The sequence below is a fragment of the Grosmannia clavigera genome (genome assembly GCF_000143105.1).
Source record: "Grosmannia clavigera kw1407 unplaced genomic scaffold GCSC_108, whole genome shotgun sequence".
NCBI classification, from domain to species: Eukaryota; Fungi; Ascomycota; class Sordariomycetes; order Ophiostomatales; family Ophiostomataceae; genus Leptographium; species Leptographium clavigerum.
This window is the reverse complement of record NW_014040837.1, coordinates 514,594-537,437: the sequence shown is the minus strand read 5'-3', so window position 1 is coordinate 537,437 and position 22,844 is coordinate 514,594. Positions and strand designations below refer to the sequence as shown.

The following is a 22,844-nucleotide window of genomic DNA, read 5'->3' as shown; positions in this document are numbered from 1 at the left end:
TCCTCATCTTCACATGTGACAGATGACTGTTTTTGAGTTCTAACGGCCGGCAGTCTGATATCCCCTATTCCCTATCAATAGCCTTGCACGGAATACTCCGTATAGGGACTCCGTACTGCTGCGGTGGAGCAAAGACGTTGGATGGAGCTTTGGCTCGAGCGTTGTGACCGTGATATCTAGTCTGCCTCCACAAGTCCCCCTTTTACACGCCAAATTGGCGCCACTAGCCTAATACGGAGTACTACCTCTCACCTCGGTCGAATCTTGGGTCGGATCAAGGCCAGGAGTTACGTATTTGGAAGTATGGAGTACGCGTAGTTGCAGCCAGGGCCCAACTGCTAAGAGGACCACCCTGTTGGTAAGTAATTACTCTCGCTTAACCCACTTGCTACTACGACGTAAGTAGTCCTGACCCACCTGAACATGTCACCGGACACTGGAATATTTGACGAGAGGTCTTGATGTACTGCTGAGGCATTGTGCGGAGTGATGTTACATTAAAGCGATGGGCTAGAAATTCTAAACAGGTGGACAAAGGAAAGAAAGGGAATGAAGCGAGCGTATGGAGTAGTCAACCGACCCAAACCTGGAGCCTATCAGACCGATTCACGTGGTATTGTGGCCTTCTTCTCTCCTACGTGACTGTCCTCGCCCTGATCGTCCAGCGATGGCATCACATCGAGCTCGATAACTGATGACTCTTCCCGGCTTCTAGACGAAACAGTCCACTGCTGTTTGACCACTATGTCTGCCTGACGGGAGCGCTGTGTCGAGAACACGTCTCGCTGCTGTATATACTCTGATTTGTCTCTGACGGTGGTGCCAAAGACGCCGGGGAGGATGTGTCCAAAGAGAGCCCGGACAGCCGGGAGACATGCGCATACCACGCCGACTGCCACCTCGATTGTGCTCCAGTACCCGATTTCCGTATAGTCCTCTGCATGGTCAGTTTTGTCTGTGCTAACAGCAGAAGCGGATTCTGGTCTGTCTTACGGGTGAAGTTGGTGGTCGTCCCGTACTGTTGGAGCGACGAGAGCCGGATGGCGCTGACAATCGTGACACTGCTTAGTCAGCCAACTGGGAGATCGGGGGACGCATCAGCAAGGCCTCGTACGCACAAAAAGCCGAGGCTAAACATGAGCAGCACCTGGAACTTCTTCGCGATCGAGAGCCGTATCTTGGACAGCTCCGGCAGCGGCAGGATGATGGTGGCCAGGTCGAGGGCGATGTTGATGATGGCAGCAGCCCAGCTCTGGGCGTTGATGTCGCGGCAGTGCGCCTGGACGGTGCCGTCCCAGGCCTTCCAGGCACCTTCCAGCGGGCTGCACTGGTAGACCGAGACGATGTTGAACGCGATCAGGTAGCCGACGTTGCAGCCGATGAGAAGCCAGACGGCGCGGCGGAAGAACGGGCTGGGAAAGATCCGGCGGTAGAATAAGAGGATGGAGATCTTTGTCATGGGAAGAGCGGCCAGGTAGAGGAGCTCGTCCCAATAGTACAACTGGCCTGTCAGTATGGCGCTCTGTACAGGCATAGCTTGACGGGTGTGCTGGGCATACGCACATAGAGAATGCCGGTGATGTTTTTCGGCGTGATGGTCCAGATGTCGCGCCCGAGGCCGAGCTGGGAAACTGGGCTCCGTGTCAGCAATGTGCACCAGGAGACGGGATATGTCGCCCAGACTCACGGGGACCACTGAAGATCTGCAGCGGGATCACAAGGAACTGGCAGGCTCGCGTGTCAGCAGCGACGAAGCAGACGTGTGAACGGGCAGTGTGGACGCGCACCATTGTGACGACCATGATCGTATCGTCCCATCCCCAGGTCTCAAAGCTGACGAGGACCCGGGCCATGATGCGGCAGCCAAACGCGATGACGGCCGCCGGACCGAAGATGGCGGGTATGAGCCAGATGAGCGTGGAGCGGTCTCGTGTCTGATAGCCGCAGCTGGTCATCGAGTAGTTTTTCATCTCTGGCCAGGGTCAGCTGCTTGCCGTGGCAGAGGACAGAAAGAGGCATTCCAAATGCTTACGAAGCTGCTCGTGAACAGTGCAGTTCTGCGTCACGCAGAGCGTGACCAGGTCGTTGAGTGGCCCGTCGTCGCAGATGCAGCTGATGTTTGTGAGGGAACAGGAGGAGGATTCGAGCACGTAGTGCATCGTGCAAGACAGCTGCTCCGAGTGTCAGCATCAGCACGTTGGCCACAGCCGCAAACGGAAAAGAGACGAGACGGCTTACACCGCACGCTGGAGGCGACGGGTTCGGGTCAGAGAGCAGCGAGATAGCGGCTGCTTGCCGGACGGAAAGGAGGGCCAGAAGCGAAGCAGCGAGAGCAAAGGTCCTCATCGTGGCGGACGAGCGAGCCAGTGGTGAGGATACAGTCTGACGGGCAAGACGAGGCAGCCAAGACAGTGAGGCCATCGTCGCTCCTCCTACCACGCCGGCCTCTGTACTAATGTAGGCCACCCGAGCCTGCGCCAGGCTCCGTGGCTGTGATGAGGCCTGCCCTGCACTCCGGACAGGCTCGACGGACGTCCTGCATGCCTGGTCAGATACCCTGGCATCACCCCTGCAGGAAAGGCGCAAAAAAGGAGAGGATGATTGCTACTTGGCATGTACACCGTATGTTGTGGAGGTCCCGTCGGTCCAGTCGGCCCTACCATGTCGAATCTTCCGGAGGAGGAGGAGAGGGGCAGGCAGACTGGCGTTTCATACCGGCAGGGCTCCCACGACGGAAGTGACATTCCCTTCGTCCCCTCTCCCTCTCGGACTCTCCGCCTTTCAGATAGAAGGAGAGACCGGGCGAAAGCCGCGATGCGACGTTAAAGTAAGATGGGAAGTGGGGCACCCTTGCAGGGATTCGCACGCTTTTCGACCGGCGCTAGCCAAAAATGTAAACGGGCCCCGGGATGTTGACGGATGCTACCGTAGGATCCAAGGGTGAGGATGATCTTTATCAAAGTGACTACCTTCTGTCTTGACTTTTTAGTAGCATATTTTGCATCTGCGGTTTCATGCTCCGTACAGCTCTAGGGATGGTGAAGAACATCATAGGATAGACATACACTCATTAAAACCATTGTAACGGTTCTGACTGTTCTATAATTTGGAGAACAGTAGTACAGAAGATGCTCTTCTGGGCCTCGCAACTATTGATGGAAAATTGCGTTCTGACCCGGTGCCGCGGAATATTACGAGTAAGTTCCGTGGCAGCAGCTCTTATTATCAAATTCCCCGCAAGGCCAATATGCGGTGTCCAACTGGACGAAAGTGGCACCTCTGCTCAAGGCGGCCGTAGCAGTATATATTTGATCAAGCCCGCCTCTGGTCGTCTTCTTGTCTCTATCGACAGCGCTTTCAATTCCACTCATTCCTTTACAACATGCATGTCTTGAAAGCCCTCGCCGTATTGTCTGTCTTGACAGAGACAGCAACTTCTAGGTACGATTTTCCTGGCCATCCAATTCCCTTCTCATGCCTCACCTTCCGGGACTGACAAACACAGCCATGTGTCGCCACGACGAGCGGCCATGACTCCGCCGAGCCCGGACGCGTCCGAGGACCATTTTGAGAGCGTGGACCGACGGGCCGACGTCGAGTACGACTACATCGTGGTCGGGTCGGGACCAGGCGGCGGTCCGCTGGCAGCGAACCTGGCCATGGGCGGCTACAAGGTGCTGCTGATTGACGCGGGTGGCGATTCGGGCACCGACTTGACGGAGAGCTTGCCGGCCCTACACCTCTTCTCGACCGAGCTGGAGGAGACGCGGTGGAATTTTTACGTGGAGCATTACGAGGACGTGGAGCGGCAGAAGAAGGACTCCAAGATGACATACCGCCAGGCCGACGGCAGCCTGTATGTAGGCCTATCGCCGCCTGTCGATGCGGAACCGCTGGGAATCCTGTATCCGCGCACCGGCACTTTGGGCGGCTGCTCGCGCCATAATGCGCTCATCACGATCGGGGCGCAGGACCGCGACTGGGACCGGATTGCCAACCTGACGGGGGACGACTCGTGGACTGCGGCCAACATGCAGCAGTACATGGAGCGAATTGAGCGCAACGAATACGCACCCAGCTCGCTTGTTGGTCACGGCTTCAGTGGCTGGCTCACGACGGCACTGACGTCGCTCTCACTTGTGGTCGAGGACCAGAAGCTGCTCTCGCTGATCATCGCGTCGGCCACGGCCATGGGCCAGGGTCTTGTCGGGCTGGTGTTGTCGACGGTCGAGGGGCTCGGCCAGGTTCTGCTGCGTGACATCAATGCGCCCGGCCAGGCCAGCCAGACAGGCCTGTACCAGGTGCCGCTGGCCATGTCGGACAATGTACGAGGTGGCCCACGCGACCTGATCCTCGACACGGCCTCGGCTGTGTTTGCCAACGGCTCGCGCAAGTACCACCTGGACATCCGGCTCAACACGCTCGTCACCAAGATTCGCTTCGACCAGAACGGCACGAAGCCGCGTGCAGTTGGCGTCGACTATCTCGAGGGTGCTAGTCTGTACCGGGCAGACCCGCGGGCGACCAACGCGACCGTCACCGGGTCCGGCAGCGTCGATGCGCGGCGCGAGGTCATCGTGGCTGGAGGCGCCTTCAACACACCGCAGCTGCTCAAGCTCAGCGGCATCGGGCCGGCAACTGAGCTGGCGCAGTTCAACATCACCACACTGGTCGACTTGCCTGGTGTCGGTGGCAACATGCAGGACCGTTACGAGGCCACGGTTGTGGGCAAGAACACGGTCGGTGACTTTGTCATCACGAGCAAGTGCACCTTTCTGCAGACGCTTCCAGATCCTTGTCTCGAGCAGTACGACGCCGGAATTGACCCGATCACGCGTGGCGTCTATGGAACCAACGGCATCGCTATTGCCATTGTGCTCAAATCGTCGGTGGCCGAAGATGATGAGCCTGATCTGCTCGTTTCTGGTGCGCCCGCCCGCTTCACTGGCTACTTCCCTGGCTATGCGGCCGAGTCACTTGCCGATGCTCAGCACTGGGCCTGGATCGTGCTCAAGTCTCACAGCCGCAATAATGCCGGCACGGTGACGCTGCGTTCGGCCGACCCGCGTGACACGCCGCTGATTCGGTTCCGCTCGTTTGACACAGGCGTCAACACCAGCGGCGAGGCTGCCAAAGACCTCCAGGCCGTCTATGAAGGCTTCCAGTTCGGCCGTCGCGTCTTCCAGGACCTCATTCCGCTCGATGGCAGCTTTGCCGAGGTCTGGCCCGGCTCCAACGTCAGCGCCGAGGCCGACGTTAAGGACTTTCTCCAGGATGAGGCCTGGGGCCACCACGCATCTTGTACCTGTGCCATCGGTCCCGACGACGACAAGAATGCCGTGCTGACGTCTGACTTCAAGGTGCGCGGCACCGACGGGCTGCGTGTTGTCGACGCCAGCATCTTCCCGTACATCCCTGGCTTCTATATTGCCCTGCCGTTGTACATGGTGTCGCAGAAGGCGAGCGAGGTGATCTTGAAGGAGGCTGCTTCGACGGTTGTATAAGATGGAGTGTACATGTTGTGTTGTGTTGTTTTGTTATGTTGTTTTCTATTGTATTCTTTCAAGTAGTGTTTTTATAATGTCGACATAAATGGGAGTCAGAAGAATTGATACATCGTTTGGATACATATGAGCGAAGAGAAATGGGATGCAGACGAGATGAATGGATGAGAAGAGAGAACGCTACAAGCAACCACTGACCATAAACGGCATGGCGGAGTATCTCGTTCGCTCCTACCCCGCACAGCCTCGGGACGAAGCTGTCTAGGAAAGCGCATGCCAAGCGTCATGCTTTAGTCGTCGCTGCTGTTTGCGTTGCTCCTGTCTGTGTTTTTTGTCCTCTTTGATTATCCGTACTCCTTTTCTGTTCGTCCACATCTGTCGTCTACGTGACCACGCCTTGCCATGTCGACCTTTGAAGAGGTCATCGCCGGCGCGGTGGCCGACCGTGTCATCCCGGGCGTCGTGCTGCTGGCCGAGGATCTCAAGGGTCTGTTGTTTCTTCCATTCTGTTCTTTGTCTTTTCCCGGCCGAAACGACTGACCGGACGAACCTGCAGGCTCCCATTACGAAAACGTCCTCGGCTTCGGCTCTCTGGCCGCCGACGCGCCGGCCGATCCGCTGCGTCTCGACTCCGTCTTCGCCCTCCTGTCGCTGAGCAAGCTGGTGACGGCCGTGCTGGTCCTGCGGGCGGCCGAGCGCGGCCTCGTCCAGCTAGACGCCGACGTGGCTCCTCTGCTGCCTGAGCTGGCCGCCCAAGCCGTGCTGACGGGATGGGACGACGACGAGAAGCCGGTGCTCGAACCGCGCACGGCACCCATCACGCTGCGGCTGCTGCTGACCCACAGCTCTGGCGTCGGCTACGACTTTCTGTCGCCCGAGCTGCTGCGCTGGACCGCTCATGTCCAATACAATAGCAGCAGCAGCTCCCCCCCTCGAACGATGCCCTCTCTGGACAAGACCCTGCCGATCGAGCAGCGCTTTGCGGCGCCGCTGCTCTTCCAGCCCGGCGCCGGCTGGGTCTACGGTGCCGGGGTCGACTGGGCCGGCCGGCTGCTGGAACGGGCGACCGGCACCGCGCTCGAAACCCTCCTGATCCACGACGTGCTCGTGCCGCTCGGCCTCCCTGCCGGTGCCCTCACCTTTTATCCCGCGCGCTACCCGACAACAGAAGCCCGACTGGTGCGATCGCTGCCCATGCGCAGAACTGCCGGCTCCGCCGTCGTCGACCGGCCGTCGCCGCTCCTCGCCAGCACCGATCCCCTCGGCCGGACTGCCGGCACCGCCAGCGGTGGAGGGGGCCTCTTTGGCGATGCGCCCGCGTTCATGCGCCTGCTCACGGCACTGCTACGCGATGATGGCCGCTTGCTGTCCTCTACCGCCCTCCTCTTCTCACCCCAGCTCCCGTCCGACGCCGCACGCGCTGCCCTCCTTCACAACACGCGGCCACCTCACTCGGCCTGGATGGTCGGGGACATTCCGCCTACGGAAGCCTATGACTGGAGTCTCGGCGGCCTTTTGGTCACGCAGCCAACAAACCATCCGTGGCGACGGCCGGCTGCTCTCCTCTGGAGCGGCGCCGTCAACCTCACGTGGATTGTCGATCGCCAGGCCGGCCTCTGTGCCCTATTCGCCGCCAACTTCCTCCCCTCGGCCGACGTCCAGGGCCGCCAGCTGATGCGCGCCTGGGAAGAGCACGTCTACGCCACAATGGGCCACAGAGCGGAAAGCGGCAACCTGTAGGCAGCTTAGCTTGTATTGCTAGAGCGGCTCGTCGCTCGTTGTATATACGAAATCGATTATGTTATCATATCTTCCCTTCCAGCTCGTTCTCTCGTGCCCAGACAAAGTGATAAAACAAGGGAGAGAAGGAGAAAGACAGAAGGAGAAGGACAGAAGGCAGGAGGAAGGAAGAATAAAAACAGTGCAAAGACAGAATGCAAAGACAGAATGGCAAAGACAAAGAAAACAAAGGCCTGCACAAGCGCTCGAATGCAGCAGTGTCGCGTGGAGCAATACATGAACAACGACAAAAGAAAGCAAAGGACAGTCGACGGCACCTCCGTCACCTCATCTCACTTCACCGGACCGATACCGGACTGTCGGCCACCACGGACTCGTCCCCTTCAGCCTCGACTCCTTCGGCCTCGACGCCCTCCAACGCGTCCAGATCGACCTCCCCATCTTCGTCCACCCCCTCAAGCGACGTCTCGCCCTCGAGCGACGTCTCGCCCTCGCCCTCGCCCTCGCCCTCATCCTCGACCCCCTCAACGTCTCCGTCCTCCTCGTCGCCCTCGAGCCCGTCCAGGTCGTCGATTTCGTCCCCCTCCAGGTACTCGCCCTCCTCGCCCTCCTCGCCCTCAAGTCCGTCCATGTCGGCCTCGTCAAAGATCATGCCGTTCTGCCGCTCCCACACCTGTCGCCGGATCTGCTCATCCTTGGCCCGTCGCGCTCGCTCCACCTCCTCGTATCCACCCGACTTCTTCAGCCGGCCCTCGTCGACAAAGTCCGACAGCTCCTTCATCAGCGGGTTCACCCGCCGGCTCTCCAGCTCCTTCTGCCGCAGCTTCTCCGCCCGCTCAATCGCCTCCAGCCGGTTCTCGTGGTTCGGCTGCAGCGCCCGCACCTCCCCCAGCACGCCCTCCTTGGCCGCGTTCGGATCGACTCCGGCATTGTCCCCGATGCTCCGCAGCCCTCGCGCCACCAGCGACACCCCGCCCAGGACGTTCTCGCTGCCTGCACCGCCAGCACTGCCGCCCGCACCCGTGTCCTTCATCTGCTCCTTGGTCGCCTGCTCCACCAGCGCAAACGTCTCTGACGCCTTCTCCAGGTCGTCTCGCAGGTCCACCAGCAGATCCTCTGCCAGCTGCAGCTCGTCCCGCCCCTTGCACACCTCCTCCAGCTCCTTCTCCCAGATCTTTGTCCATAGCGGCTTCTCCCGCCGCATCGTCTCCTCCATCTTGCTCAGGTCCTTGGCCAGCTGCGTAATGTCCTTCGTCACCGATTCCAGCTGTCGTGGCAGCGGCCGCACACCCCGGTGCACCACGTCCTTGCGCAGGTCCTCCACAAGGTCCTGCAGGTCGTCCACCTTGGTCACCAGCCGGTCCGACTCTGCATTGAGCGTCTTGCGGCCCTGTGCCACCAGCGCCTGTCCGCCCCCGTCCTCCACATCCGGAATCACTGCCTTGGCCGCTGCCAGGGCCACATTGGCTGCCTTGTTGCGCACTGCCGTCATCGAGCTCTCCATGTCCGACTGGAAGCTCGAGTACATTTGTCGCAACACTGCTAGGTCTCGTCGCAGACTGCGCACTTCGCCCAGCTGCTGTGATGAAAATCGGCTGCTGCCGCTGAAGCTGTTGCTGCTGCCCCGTCCTGATGTCGCCACCCCGCTGCTGCTGCCCCCCCGAGGTGAGCCCGCCGGCGGTGTCATCGGATGCGTCGGCCCTGCTGTTGCTAACCGTGTCATCTCCTTGGCCGCCTCTTGCTGCCGGTCCGACACTCGCTGCAGTGCCGCGCCCTGCTCGTCCACGTTCTGCTTCACCTGCTGCACCATCTGCTTCAGCGACCCCAGACCCTCGTCAATGTGCCGTTTGACCTCGTCCAGCGCCTCCACGTTCAGCACCAGCACTGTCCGGTCCTTGATGTCCGCCAGGTCCTCCAGCTCGTGCCGCACCCCTGACACCGGGTCCTGGATGTAGATCTCCGGCAGATCTGCCCCGTTCTGCTGTGTGTTCCACGAGAATTTCTCGATAAAAGCCAGCTGCAGTCGCCCGATCGTGAGCTCGTTGTAGCCCTCTGGCAGCATGAACTTCTTGACCTTGGACTTGTACTGTAAAAACAGCGTCAGCTCCTTGGACGCCGGCTCGCCCGGCTGTGGCGGCGGTGTCGGTGGTGACTGCACCATGGCGCCTGGCGAAGCTGACACTGTCGATGCTGCTGCTGACATGGCCGCTTTTGTCGATGCTTCCGTTGGTGTCGACGCCGGCATCTCGGCCACGGCGCCGCCGCCGTATCTCGAATTGGCACGTCCGCGTCGTGGCACCGACGACCGGTAGTTGTCCTCGTCCTCCGCCGAAATTGCTGGCATCAGGTCTGTCGGTGGGCCGTTGAGCGTTGCACTTGTTTCTGGGTACAAGTCGTCGGGCGTTTTTGCCATCGGACTGTCGCCACGACGCCCCGTCTCGCCGGCCGCCACCACCACCTCCTTCTCGCTGCCACTCTGCTCTTCCGCGATCTGGCTCGCCGCCTGTGCTGCAGACAGGTCGAAGCCGTTTCGCGACAGCGACGACCCGCTGCGACTCGACCGCGTCGCGCCCTCCCGCACCTGCACTGCCCGCATCGACTCGCGCACATCGGCGCGGCCACGGTTGGGAATCGGCGAATTCTGCGACGGCAGCAGCGGCACGCCCGTCGAAAAGCTGCTGCCGAGGTGCTTCTGGATGTGGTACTGAGAGTACCGCCGTGACGCTCGTCGCTCCAGATGGTCGCCGTTGCGCTGCAGCGCCATCAGCGCGCTCTGCTGCGACTTGGGCGGTGGTGGTGGAGGGAAGGCATCAATGTTCAGCTCGCCGGCCGGCGTATTCGGCCCCGACGGGTTCTCTATCGTGCTGACATATGTCGGGCCGTTTTGCTTGGGCGTGCTCGGCAGGCTGGGCTGCTCGGGGCTCATGGACGCCTGCGATGAGTCTCGCGGAGGAACGTATCGCCGGCCGGGAGACGCTCCCCGGCCATTGACGCCATCACGATTTGGTGGAGCCGGTGGTTGTGGCGGAGGCTGTGGCCCGTCGCCACGATAGCCGTTGTCGATGCCTTCGTTCAACATGGTTGACAGTCCTGAACTAGAGCTGGCAATCGTGCTGACGCTGACTGTTCGTGTGGGATCGCCGCCGCTGCCGCCGCCTGGAACCCCAGAATCTCGTTCGCGCGCCTGCTTTTGCCGCAGCTTCTGTTGTTTCCGCTTGAGGCCGTGCAGGAGATTGATGATAATGTCGCGTATGCGAGGGAGGTATTTGTCGAGGCTTTCGCTGCTGGCCTCTTGGCTCAGTGTGGCCTCCAGGATATTGCGCAACAGCTCCGGCACGTTCCCAAGATCCGACGTGTCCACATTAATAGCCGTGAAGGCGCGGCAGGCCATGTTGAATTCGTAGCCCAACCGGACGTAGACATCTGACACCTGCGTGTCCGTCGCCTGTCCGCGCGACCATTGTGTCAGTGTTTCCAGCAGCTGTTTCGTTGCAACGAGAAGATGGGTCACGCTCTTTTCGATCTGTGAGAGAGGCACGCTGGAGCTCGAGCCGGAGATGGAGCCGGAGATGGAGCCGGAGGTGCTTGCATTCTTTCGGGGAACCGTTAACAACGAAAAACGATGCGCCACCCAAACGTCGTTCCCAACCGACGCGACAGAGAGAAGGAAAACTTACATTAGCCCGTCTCCCGTTGATGCTGTTGCCGCCTGTCGATCGAATGGAGGCGTTGGATGGTCGAGACGACACTGGTCCGGCGATGCCGACCCCGACAGCCTGCGGCATGCTCCGTCCGGGTATGCTCTGCATCGGGCCTCCCGGGCCAGGCTCCGTGCCGGGCGAGCGGCGGTGCATCTGCTGCCGTTGCATCGGACCCGGAGCCTGTGTCGTCGATGGCTGGAAAAGGTTGGGAGCGCGCGAGCGCAGGCGACGCGACGCCGAGCGAGGAGAGACCGGCGGCGGGCTCGACCGGCCGGCGAAAATCAGGCAGAAAGCGGAACGGTCGTAGACGTCGCGCGGACAAGCCAAACGGTCGAGGGCAGACAAAGGATGGGCAACAGAAAAAGCGTCGGCAATCGCGGCAAGGCAAAGATGATCAGTAGCTGAGGCAGGTCTGCTCGGGAAAAGGCTCTGGACGATAAGCAGGTGGGCTGGAATATGCGCAGGTGTGTATGCCCGAGTCGGAAAGGTGTATTGGGCTAAACTCGTTCGTTCAAGCATACGTACAGATGCGGAGCTTGCCGGGGTTGGCCAGAAAGAAAAGCGGCTTCGCAGGAGGGAAGAGGGTTTGAGAAACGATATGCATCCCGCCTCAGCCCCTGAAAGTGGGACCACGTTGACCCTATGTGGCTTAACTCTGCCTTAGGTAATCTACAAAAATCCATCGGCCTGCTACGTCGTGCGCCTCTGGCCGCCCCAGTTTTCCGTGGAAACCATGGAAACACTTGTTCGAACGGGATAAACGTGCTAAATAAGCTTTTGCCTTTTGGGGGTAGTTTTGGTAGTGTGTATGAATTATTCAAGAAGAGTAAAAATAGCAATCGAAAGCGAGTCGGCGCACTTCTGTCTGCGCATCAATGCTGCTGATCAGCCATGTTTTCTCTTTCTGTCTCCATGTCTCCACCTGCCATCACATACGACGTAGTACTCCGTATGCTAGATTTCCCACAAAACCGTCCTTTGACGCGCGCCATTCTCAGAGGATCCATGTGCCCACTGCCCCGACAACCAGCCCCAGGACCAGACATCTGACGCCTGGCCAGGCCCGCGTGCCGGCCGATTTCTTGGTTGCCGTGCTCGATGCTGCTGACGTCGTTGCCGACGCGTCTGTTGGCCGGCTCGAGCTCGGAGTAGTCGACGCCGACACAGCCGAAGACGCGCCCACTCTCGCGCTGCTGAGGCTGCTGAGGCTGCTGAGGCTGGCGCTGGCCGTCGTCGCGTTGCTGCTAGCCGCTGCCGAGCTAGCCGGACCGGATGGGAGCACCGTCAGCGTCGAGTTAGGAAAGGCCCCGGGGGCTGACGTGACGGACGCTGTCGCTGCGATGGTGGCGGACGACCAGCCCGACGACGCCCAGGAGGCACCGCTGACACAGGATGCCGTCACCGTAGCTAAAAATGCTGTGTGGGCCGTGTCAGCAGGTCGATGCAATACTATAACAACGACAGATCCAAAGACAGAGCATACCTGTAATGTCCTCTGAAGCACAGGCATCCTTCACGCAGGCGCCAAAGGCTGTGTCGGCGATGCCCAGACTGCACAGATCGGACGTGGTGATGGCGCCGCTGGAGCACGAGCTCACGCAGGACGGATTGACAGTGTCTCGCGGTAAGAGGCCGCTGATGGCCGGCGCTGCCTTGGGTACGATCAGAGACATAGCTTTTAGTGTTGGCGGGCTCGTGCAGCTGGATGTGGAATCAAGGCAATGTATTATTCCTTCTCGTTGCCAGCAAACGGACGACTTCTCTCGGCTGTGATGGACAGGACTCGAGAGACGAGAGAGGTTTGGGACCGTCTTATTATGAGGGCACCTCCTGGGGTTTTGCTTTTTCTATTGCTTGGCCTGCTTCTAGTCCTGGTCTGGAAATAAAATTCGCCTCCCATGCAAGGTCCTGCTGCACATGAAGAAAGGTACCAGGCCGCCTTGGAGGCGTGGAAGGTACAGACGGGTGGGGCGACGTAGGCCAGACTTCAAGCTGTAAAACCGGACAGTCTCCAAGCACTTTCCGGAGACTCTTCATCTGTCCTATCGTGTGTCCTCGTTGCTGTGCGCAGTCAGAAACTGTGCGACACGGCAAGCCGATATATGCAAGCCACCAAGCCACCAGGCCACTGCATCCTGCGCGGGTCCTAGAGCTGAACCGCAACATGGCAGGAGAGGACCCAGAATGCCAGCTCCAGACCCCAGCTTTGCAGCCAAGAGTTTTCGTTGGCCGCGTCAGCCTCCAGCAGCAATTCTTTGTTTACAGGAATTCAAAGAAGCATAGCTGCCAGCCCCCAAATTATGCTCAATATTCGGGTGTTCGTGTAGGCACCCGATACAATCTCGTACTTCGTCCTGCACCTGACCGGATGAATCAGCAGAGTGTCCTGATCACGGCTCGGGCTGACTTATGATCGTGCAAAACCACCCAGTTGGTCTAAAATGTAGCGTATACCACGCTCGAAAATGCATTGGGCACACGTCTCAAGGTATTGGTTAGGATACCCTAACTAAGGTTTTGCCAGAGCTTCAAGGTGACTAGGATATTCACGTCCAATATTTGGTACATGTCCAACGCGTGGAGGCAAGGAAAGTACTTGCGTTGGAAACCCAAGAAGTACTGTGTACATAGTACGCAGTACGACGTATATTGATGACAAGTTGCCTGGGAAGACGCTTTCCGACATGTGGAAGCTATTGCCGTTCCCGGCTAAAGAACGGTTCGTCAAGCGGATTGCAGAGCATTCGGGTTGTCTGTTCTACCCAAAAAGTGACGTGCATCGAAAATATTTTCACCGTATCCTCACCCACGGTAGACCGCATCGTGTCTATGCATTTCTTCTGGGGCGACCGTATCCAACAGAACGTACAGCGCGGGCCTTTCTCCTCGGGTAGGGAATGGATCGAGGCACGTCTGGCGCTCAGCGAATACTACTGCCATGTGGTCATTAATAGATACGCCACAAAACGTGCCCTTAATATTGACGATAACCCGATCTAGATGACGCCGAACGGACGCTTTAGATTATCAAAATGCTGTTGCTTCTCGTGGACAAGATCTTTCAACCAGGCCAGTCAGGTGAAGAGCCGTCTATACTATTTCACGACGATCTCAACCAACACAACATACTCGTCGACGATGAGGGTACCCTTACTGGAGTGGTGGACTGGGGGTGCGTCTCAGCTCTACCACTTTAGAAGGCGTGCTACTATTCATCGTTCCTGGAAGGCCGGTCCAGAGACAAAGCCCCCGACCAGGCTAGGTATCAGCACGGAGCTGACGGACAACCCGTAGAACTCCATTGGGAACACATAATGGACATCGAACTCACTGTATTACGACGTGTTGTCCTCGAAGAGATGACAAGGCTGGAGCCGCAATGGGTGCACATCTTCAACAACAGCTCATTACAGAGAGTTTTGGACGCTGCAGTGCAGGATTGTGATGGCGAGCTAGTTGCCAGGCACATCAAAGCCTGGATCGACGACGCCACTGCTATTAGAAGCAGTATACGCAATCTGCAAGACAGAATTGATGAGACCTGAGCCGATAACTAATTAATATATGATTAGAAAATTATTAGGGACCCTTTTACTTTAAGGATGGAAAATTGCGATCCAATCACTACTGATTCGCTAAAGAGCACGATTAGCACTTCGTATGAAAGAGAACAAAAAAAAACGTACAGCAGCGGGTATTCGCTGGTCGTCACCGACCCAACTACTAATCCGCCGATTACTGGTTTAACTAGGGGAGAGCGGACGGGATCCCGTGCTTTCCAGTATCTATGGCCGTACGTGCTAGATTGCGGTGGAAGCAAAGACTATGGAGTGCGAAAAGCTAGCTCTCTATACAGAGCACAGCTACGCCCTTTTGGAAAAAAGAGCACATAGCGGAGACAATGGCTGTGCTGCGCCTCCCGGGACAGATGATAAGCTAAGCTCCTGCTCAGTCTGATGGATAGCCAAGACGAAAGCCGGGGTGCCGGTGCCAGCGCTCTGCTCTCCTTCTTACAAGCGCTTGACGGTGAATACTATTCAAGGGACCGTCTGATATACTCCACGGGATGTTCTCCACTCTCTTCAGGCGTGACAATCGTTTCCCGAAAAGATAAACCTGCAGCCCCAGCCCGGCTCGTTATCTTCTAACGGGTTTCCTCCTCACAGAATGTGGAGCTACCAATGCTACGCTTTGCAGATATTACGGCGCAAATGTTCGTATTGCTTGCGGTCACCTTGTGCTACCCTATAGGAAGACTCGAAAACTCACTGCCAAGACAATAGCGACATGCTCGCCTACCGCATTGCACTACCTAGTTTGGTAGGTGCTTGTGGTCTGAATATATTGGAGAGAGAGCGCACACATCGGCCAACCCGGCTATACTTGGCGAATGGAGCTATGTGCGGCAGAGCAGATTGACAGTCCGCACGGGCCACAAGAACAGGCTTTGCACGCGGCCAGAGTCGACAGACGAGGACGCTAGAAAGCCAGTCGCTCGGACGATAAGAACCGGACCGGTGGGCCTGCTGCGAGATACGATGGCAACAAAGGTTTCATGGTCCTAGCGTGTCCAAGGGCATGAATCCTATCTTACACATTCGTCTTATATACGGAGTATTAGTTTTCGACCAAAGCACCCCACCGTCAATATTTGGACCATTTCTGGGGATTATTGTAGGCGGGGAATGGCCTGTTGCTAGATATGTCTGTTTGTGATTATAATACTCCGTATGTCCAACAAATAGAGACTACGAGACATTGGTTGGCCTCGCGACAAATCCCGCAAGCCTGCCGGACGCGAGACAGTGTGTTAGGTAGGGGGCAAAAAGCCAAGCGCTGTCAGTGTTAGGATGGCGGCGATATGCCATTTCGAGAAGCTCCCAGATGTGTACGTCGTATAATTGCCTATGCATGTGATGTGATTGTAGTCACCATCGTACCTAAGCTGAATTGGGGAGGTCGGTTGGACGGCTGAGGAATGAGAATTGATGGAATCTATAGTCATTTGTGGCCGAGGATCGCGCAATCCAGCTCCTCGGGCAGGAAAGCTGCACATGCAAGGATACGCTGCATACTACCACTATATATGTACTGGTAGGTTCTCGTGTGCGGGCCATCCTGGCCATGAGACTGTCGATCTGCTACGGAGACACAGCTACGGGAGGCGATCAAAGCAGCCAGCATGCTCGACGCTGCAGTAAAGCCGTTCGAAGCATCGCGGCTCGAGTTCTAGACCGGTAGGCCTTGCTAGTGGACATGGCCATTGCGAAGAAAGGCAGAGGGCCCGGGCGTGTAGAAGTTTCGGTAGCACGTCGCCACAATTTGCCCCGTATGTATCACTACAGTGGGCCAGAGAATGGTGCAATCTAAAGACTGGGCTCCGTGATTGAGCAGAGCGGACTAATCAGCAGAAGGCTAAATTGGATAGGGTAGCTGGGATGTTTGCATTGGGACAGAATTGCATGAGCTTTATCAATCGTATAATAGAAAGGACAGAGCAACTGCACACGCCATATTTACTCATCCCACAACCGTCCGTTGTCGATGCGCTAGGGATCTACAAGTTGGGATGTGTGATGCCTCGACCGTGATTGGACCACGGGCGGTGGCGTGTTGGCAGCCATCCTAAGGCAGGCCGTTGCTCTTGGTGCTACTGTTAGACAAAAAAAAGAGGGTAGAAGGAAAAAGAGAAGGGAAAAAGGACGATGTGCGGACGAGCAAATCCTGTCTGCGCTAAGGGACCTTCCTAATCGGGAACAGATGGATTCACGTTTCCCGACAAGGGTCCATTGTGTGGACAATTCCGGCCTTCCTAAAATGCATCAGCTAGAGGTCGCTTCGTAGTGGGTTGCTGGGAGGCGGACGTGGACTGCGTTCGAAGTGGAGCGTATCACTGATTGCACCATCGGCGAGAGGCGACGAGCGCGTGTGTATAATATGGAGGATAGGGACGGCATCGTCTCGCTGCTGGCGGATGCACTGGCTACCTTGTCTCGCCACCAAGCTGCAGAGTAACGGTCTGAGTGATTCAGAGCGGTTCCGGAGGGGCACTGAAAGACAACGTCCTTGTCCCTTTCCGCTTCACCTTTCCCCTTTGTCCTTCTCAGCCTTCTCTTTCTTTCCGTCTCCTCTTCTCCCTCTTCTTTTGCCCTCTTCTCTTCCGAATCAGACGCGATGGCTGAGGCATATTCGGAAAAGAAGGTGGTGCCGGTGGTGGGCGATGACGAGAAGCTCGGACTGGATGGAGTCATCAGCGGGGAGATGCAGGCGGCGGGCCTGAACAGACACGACAGCGGCGAGGACAGCGACAACATTGTGATTCGAACGGGTGCCGACGCAGCAGTGCATCTGCTGCCGATGCGTGACGACTTTGACAGCGCGCTGACGGTGCGCAGTATGGTGCTGGCGTCGGGCCTGGCAGCCTTCCAGGCGGTCATGAGCCAGATCTACACGTTCAAGCCGACGGCGGTGACGATCTCGGGCACGTTCATCGTGCTGATCGGTTACTTTGTCGGCAACGCCTGGGCCAAGTTTATCCCGCGTGGTGACCACCAGCTGGCGCTGTGGCGGGAGAAGAAGGGCTTGCCACCGACGGCGGCCGTGGTCCGGACGGGGGATTTCCACGAACATGCCGCGGATGCCGATGCCGATGCAGTCGGCCAGATTGCTACGACTGCGGCCGCCGAGGAGAAGCCGCCGCTCTGGATCCGGGCGCTCGTACTACTCAACCCAGGACCGTGGTCGCTCAAGGAACACGCGGTGTGCTCGATCACGGCGACGTCGGCATCCAACGCATCGGCCAGCGTGATGGTGTTCTCGGCCCAGAAGCTTTTCTACAGCATGGACGTCAGCGCGGTGACGGTGATCCTCAGCACGATCTCGATCGGCCTCTTCGGCTACGGGCTCTGCGGCGTGCTCCGACCGATCACGGTGTGGCACGTCGAGTCGGTCTACTGGAGCACGCTGCCGACGGTCAAGACGCTGCAGGGACTGCACTGGCAGGACGTCAAGAACTCGCGGCCGCTGCGGGTGTTCTGGTACGGCTTCCTCGGCATGACGGCGTACGAGTTCTTCCCGGCCTACATCTGGCCGTGGCTCAACTCCGTCTCGATCCCGTGTCTGGCCGCGATGCACACGCACGGCAGCCGGGCCGACATCGTGACGAACCTCTTTGGTGGCTCCATCAACAACGAGGGACTGGGACTGCTCAACTTTTCGTTTGACTGGCAATATGTGAGTGGTTTGGATGTAGCTCGATGTACCTTTCCGACTGGACTGCTGACTTTGGTTTTGCTGCCCAGATCACCTCGTTCAACACGTCGCTCCCCCTGTCGCTGCAGCTGCACTCGCTGGCCGGCTACATTGTGTGCTATGCCGTGATGCTGGCGATCTACTATTCGAACGCGTGGAACTCGCGGATCCAGCCGTTCATGTCAACGCGGTTGCGCACCGTTCTCGGTGGCAGCTACCCCGTGTCCAAGGTGTTTGTCAACGGGGTGCTGGACGAGACGGCGCTGGCCAAGTACGGGGTGCCGCGGCTAGCGGGCTCGTTTGCCTACGCTATGTTCATGGCCAACGCGGCCATCGGCGCGCTGGTGGCACACTGCTTCCTCTTCTGGGGCGGCGACGTGAAGCGGGCGTTTGCGAGCGCGCGGGCTGGCCGCTACGACGACCCGCATCACACGCACATGACCAAGCACTACCGCGAGACGCCGTGGTACTGGTACATTGCCGTGCTGGTGATCAGCTTCGTGCTGGGCATCGTCGTGGTCGTGCACGAGGACATCTCGCTGCCGGTGTGGGCCTACATCGTGTCGCTGCTGCTCGGCTGCTTCATCGCGCCGCTCAGCACGCTGCTCTATGCGCGCTACGGCAACGGCATCGCGACCAATAACCTGTCCAAGATGATTGCCGGTCTGGCCATCCCCGGCCGTCCGGTCGGCAACATGTACTTTGCCGCCTGGTCGCACAACGTGATCGTCAACACGGTCAACCTGTCCAACGACCTGAAGCTGGGCGAGTACCTCAAGATCCCGCCACGCACCATGTTCCTGACCCAGATCTACGGCACCGTCCTCGGTGGTTTCATCAATTACGCCGTCATGATCTCCATCGTCAACGGTCACCGCGATCTGCTCGTCAACAGCAACGGTAGCTCGTCCTGGAGCGGCGCCACCATCCAGTCCTACAATACCAACGCCGCCTCCTGGGCCATGGCCAAGTACCTCTACAAGACTGGTGCGCCGTATGCCATGGTGCCCATCGGCCTGGCCATTGGCGCCGGCGTCGTCGTCCTGCATCGGGTCGTCGTCCGGGTGAGTCTTTCTTCTCTGTCTCTTGTTTTTATTTTTCGCTCTGTCCTGCTGACACATGCCGCCAGTTCGTTCCCAAGATCCGCGGCCTGGACCTCAGGGACATCAACATGCCCCAGTTCATCCAGTTCGCCGGCTTTATTCCATACAACGCGTCGCAGACCTGCGTCATCTGGAGCCAGCTGATTGCCGGCTTCTTCGTGCAACTCTACCTGCGCCGCTACAAACCGGCCATCTTCAAGAATTACGTGTACCTGGTCACCGGTGCCTTTGACGGTGCCGCGCTGTTTGTGCTCTTCATCCTATCGTTTGCCGTCTTCGGCGCCGGTGGTCCGTCCAAGCCGTTCCCAACCTGGTGGGGCAACAACGCGAACGGCTATTACGACCTCTGCCCGTCGAGCTCGTAAATGGGAGGCCCGGAGGACACATGTCGAGGAGGAGCCCTCTGTCCATGCTGCCTGGAGTAGCTTAGCTCAGTGAATACGATTAGTTCTTTGAATGCATGTGCCATCCGACGTTGGACAAGTGAGGTCATTGCCAAGCTTTCGTGCGGGTAGACCCTTAAGCCAAGGAGTGCTTACCGGGGGTCGGCGACCGATTTGACGTCGAGGAGGGAGTAAGCAGTGCCACAATTGACCCGTCCCCGACTAACATCGCGGTGGACGTACTGTTGCATACCTGTCTATCCGGTACAAGGGCCTTCGGTGGGGTTTGATGACACGTGAACGATTGCGTGCTCAGACGACTACGTAAGCAGAGCTTTGTGTAGGAGCACTCCACCTTGTACTAAAACACGCCTTACGCGCTATGCATGCACATCTGGTGGACCATGCACCGGACACGTGATCCTCCTGCGATAACTTAAATCCGAAACATCGTTCCGAGAACGGTTCTAGCAACGCTACCACCAAAGCGCGTTCAAGGTTGCCGGCAGTCTGGAGCGTACGGAGCGGCCTCTCAGCTTGTGTGAATTCGACGCAAGAGCCAGCCGCGGACTGACTGACAGGATCGAGCTCGGAAGGGATGCAGCAGCAGCCGCCGCCGCTGTCGTCTCGCCGTCCCCGAAAGCAAGCAGCCAGCTCACCGAAAGGGCGCCACGATGGGCGACCGCATCAGTCTCGCGGTGCCGGCCGCGGCCAGCATCAAGGCGATTGAGGATGCAAAGAAGGCACAGGCATCGATCTCGGCGCTGTGCGCGGAGACGGGGCAAGAGCTGCCACCATACGAGCTCTCGGAGCTGATCGGCAAGGGCAGCTTCGGGCGGGTGTACAAGGCGGTGGACAAGAAGAGCGAGCCAGAACGGGTGGTGGCGGTCAAGATCATCAACATCGAGGAGGGCGACGCGCTGGGACCGGGCGGGGCGGTCGACACGTTTGGCGACATCATGAAGGAAGTCAACACGCTCAAGCTGCTGGGACAGGCGGGAGCACGCAACATCAACGTGGTGTTGGACTCGCTTCTGGTGGGCCAGTCGGTATGGATCGTGACGGAACACTGTGCTGGCGGCAGCGTGTCGACGCTGATGCGGCCGACCGGCTTCCTGATGGAGCGCTGGATCATCCCGATCCTGCGCGAGGTGGCCGAGGCCATCTTCTGGGTGCACCGCCAGGGCATCATCCACCGCGACATCAAGTGCGCCAACGTGCTGATCACGGCGGCCGGTGGGATCCAGCTGTGCGACTTTGGCGTGGCCGGCATCGTCGAGTCCAAGTTCGACAAGCGCAAGACCGTCACCGGCACGCTGCACTGGATGGCCCCCGAGCTATTCAACCAGAACGTCTCCTACGGCACCGAAGTCGACATCTGGGCTTTCGGCTCCATGGCCTTTGAGGTCGCCTCGGGACTGCCGCCCAACGCCCGTGTGGCCATCGACCCGTCCGATTTTGGCTCCTACCTGGGTCAGCACAGCCCGCGCCTCGAGGGCAGCCAGTACTCGCGGGAGCTCAAGGACCTGGTGGCCTTTTGCCTGGTGGCCGATCCGACCCAGCGCCCGTCCATCGAACAGGTCCAGCGGCACCCCTACATCGCCAACACCGCGGCCACATACCCTACCGAGTCGCTGTCGACTCTGATGGCCGCCTACCGCCTGTGGCAATCACGGGGCGGTGGCCGCCTGTCGCTCTTCTCGGCCGGAGGCGCCCAGGGTGCAGCCAGTCTCGAGCCGATCCAGCGGTCGCCCGACTGGGACTTTGACGAGGACTTTGACGAGGATGCGGCCTGGTTCGCGCCCGACGACGCCGCCGATGCCCAGACCGTCTATGCTGCCTACGGGCCCTCAGTCGACGGCACGGCCACCGCAACCGCTGACGGCGAGACGGTTGAGTCGGCAACGCTCTCGCGACGTCGCCGTCGGCGGCCACCACCCAACATCAAGCGGCTCGAGGTGCCGCTCGAAAAGATCTTCAACCCCAACACGCTCACGAGCTACCAGGACAACGCGCGCGCCATGTATGGCCGTGTCGCCTTTATGGCCTCGTCGCCCCAGACGACGTCCGACCTGCCGCTGCGCGAGGACGCCAAGTATGCCGTGCGCGAGTCCCTCATCGACCTCGACGCCTCGCTCGTGCCCAACGACGAGGAGACCATCCGCGGGCCGCGGCGCTCCAGCGTCTCGCTCGACCTCACCCGCCGCCGCACCCAAGACTGGACCTTTCCGGCCGCCACCCCGCTGGCTTCGTCCACGTCCGACGGCGTGCCGGCCATGCCGTCCTTTGACTGGACCAGCGACCAGGACTACGACCGTCCGCCCCGGTCTGCTCGTCTGACCCAGGAGTGGACCTTTCCCACGGCCGACGACCTGCCGCCACTGGACCTAGCCGGTGGAAACGGAAGCGGGAACGGAAACGGAAATGCCACCCAGTTCGACATACCGGCCTCGCCGACGAACCGCAACTCGACCGTGAGCCTGATCGACCTCGACATGAGCATCGTTGACGACGAGCCGCGCCGACCGTCCACGGCGCTCTCGGAAGACACCGCGGCCGGCTCCGAGACCGAGGACACGCCCTTTGGCCTGGACTATCCATCTCGTGTCGTCGCCGCTGGCCGGGCGCCGTCCCGCGCCGACACCGACGTCGACCACTACCGCGAGCCGTCCATGTACGTGCCCGACGGCATCGGCTTTCTCGCTGCTGAGCCGCCGAGTGAGGACGACAACTATGGCGGCGACGTCGAGGGCCACGGCCTCGGTTACGGCCGGAACCGTGACCGGAACCGTGACCGGAACCGAGACCGGAACCAAAATCGAAGCCGGAGCCGTGGCCGCGGCCAGAGGGGCAGCATGATGATCCCGCAGCTGGCCGAGGCTCCCGAGTTCTCGACCCCGCACATGATGGTGCCGCTACCGCTGGCGCCGAGACCGCCGTCGAGCCAGGTGCTCGAGGGCGTGGCCACGCGCGACGATATCAAGGACGAGCTGCTGCGGCTGCTCGACAGCTTCAGCACCCACCTACAGATGGCCACGCAGACGCTCGAGCGGCTGCCCGTCCGGACCGCCCGACGGTCCGTCACCGAGATGGACGTGACGCTTGCCGGATGAGCGAGTGAGGACAGAAGGCAGGAAGGAAGAGGCTGGAAGCAGGGGACAG

The 22,844-nt window shown here is 59.2% G+C and overlaps 6 protein-coding genes across 6 annotated transcripts; 4 read left to right on the top strand and 2 right to left on the bottom strand.

The window, feature by feature from the left end:
• Positions 1 to 596: 596 nt before the first annotated feature.
• On the bottom strand, positions 597 to 2,346 carry CMQ_6889 (cfem domain containing protein; the record flags this gene model as incomplete). Its single annotated transcript, XM_014320575.1, has 7 exons — positions 597 to 937; positions 994 to 1,061; positions 1,119 to 1,501; positions 1,564 to 1,631; positions 1,688 to 1,972; positions 2,033 to 2,171; positions 2,239 to 2,346. 7 exons carry the CDS (start codon positions 2,344 to 2,346, stop codon positions 597 to 599), a joined length of 1,392 nt encoding a protein of 463 aa, XP_014176050.1.
• A 1,184-nt stretch (positions 2,347 to 3,530) lies between these two features.
• CMQ_6909 (choline dehydrogenase) lies at positions 3,531 to 5,504 on the top strand (the record flags this gene model as incomplete). Its single annotated transcript, XM_014320595.1, has 1 exon — positions 3,531 to 5,504. One exon carries the CDS (start codon positions 3,531 to 3,533, stop codon positions 5,502 to 5,504), a length of 1,974 nt encoding a protein of 657 aa, XP_014176070.1.
• Positions 5,505 to 5,906: 402 nt separating this feature from the next.
• CMQ_6744 (beta-lactamase family protein) lies at positions 5,907 to 7,244 on the top strand (the record flags this gene model as incomplete). Its single annotated transcript, XM_014320430.1, has 2 exons — positions 5,907 to 5,991; positions 6,061 to 7,244. The coding sequence occupies 2 exons, from the start codon at positions 5,907 to 5,909 to the stop codon at positions 7,242 to 7,244; spliced, it is 1,269 nt and encodes a 422-aa protein (XP_014175905.1).
• A 337-nt stretch (positions 7,245 to 7,581) lies between these two features.
• On the bottom strand, positions 7,582 to 12,618 carry CMQ_6602 (bud-6-like, actin-interacting protein; the record flags this gene model as incomplete). The annotated part of the gene is made up of 6 exons (XM_014320288.1): positions 7,582 to 8,803; positions 8,960 to 10,836; positions 10,922 to 11,394; positions 11,471 to 11,510; positions 11,997 to 12,361; positions 12,429 to 12,618. 6 exons carry the CDS (start codon positions 12,616 to 12,618, stop codon positions 7,582 to 7,584), a joined length of 4,167 nt encoding a protein of 1,388 aa, XP_014175763.1.
• Positions 12,619 to 17,119: 4,501 nt separating this feature from the next.
• CMQ_6779 (opt peptide transporter) lies at positions 17,120 to 19,664 on the top strand (the record flags this gene model as incomplete). The annotated part of the gene is made up of 3 exons (XM_014320465.1): positions 17,120 to 18,178; positions 18,247 to 19,260; positions 19,326 to 19,664. 3 exons carry the CDS (start codon positions 17,120 to 17,122, stop codon positions 19,662 to 19,664), a joined length of 2,412 nt encoding a protein of 803 aa, XP_014175940.1.
• Positions 19,665 to 20,356: 692 nt separating this feature from the next.
• On the top strand, positions 20,357 to 22,795 carry CMQ_6583 (serine/threonine-protein kinase; the record flags this gene model as incomplete). The annotated part of the gene is made up of 1 exon (XM_014320269.1): positions 20,357 to 22,795. One exon carries the CDS (start codon positions 20,357 to 20,359, stop codon positions 22,793 to 22,795), a length of 2,439 nt encoding a protein of 812 aa, XP_014175744.1.
• Between the last annotated feature and the right edge of the window lie 49 nt (positions 22,796 to 22,844).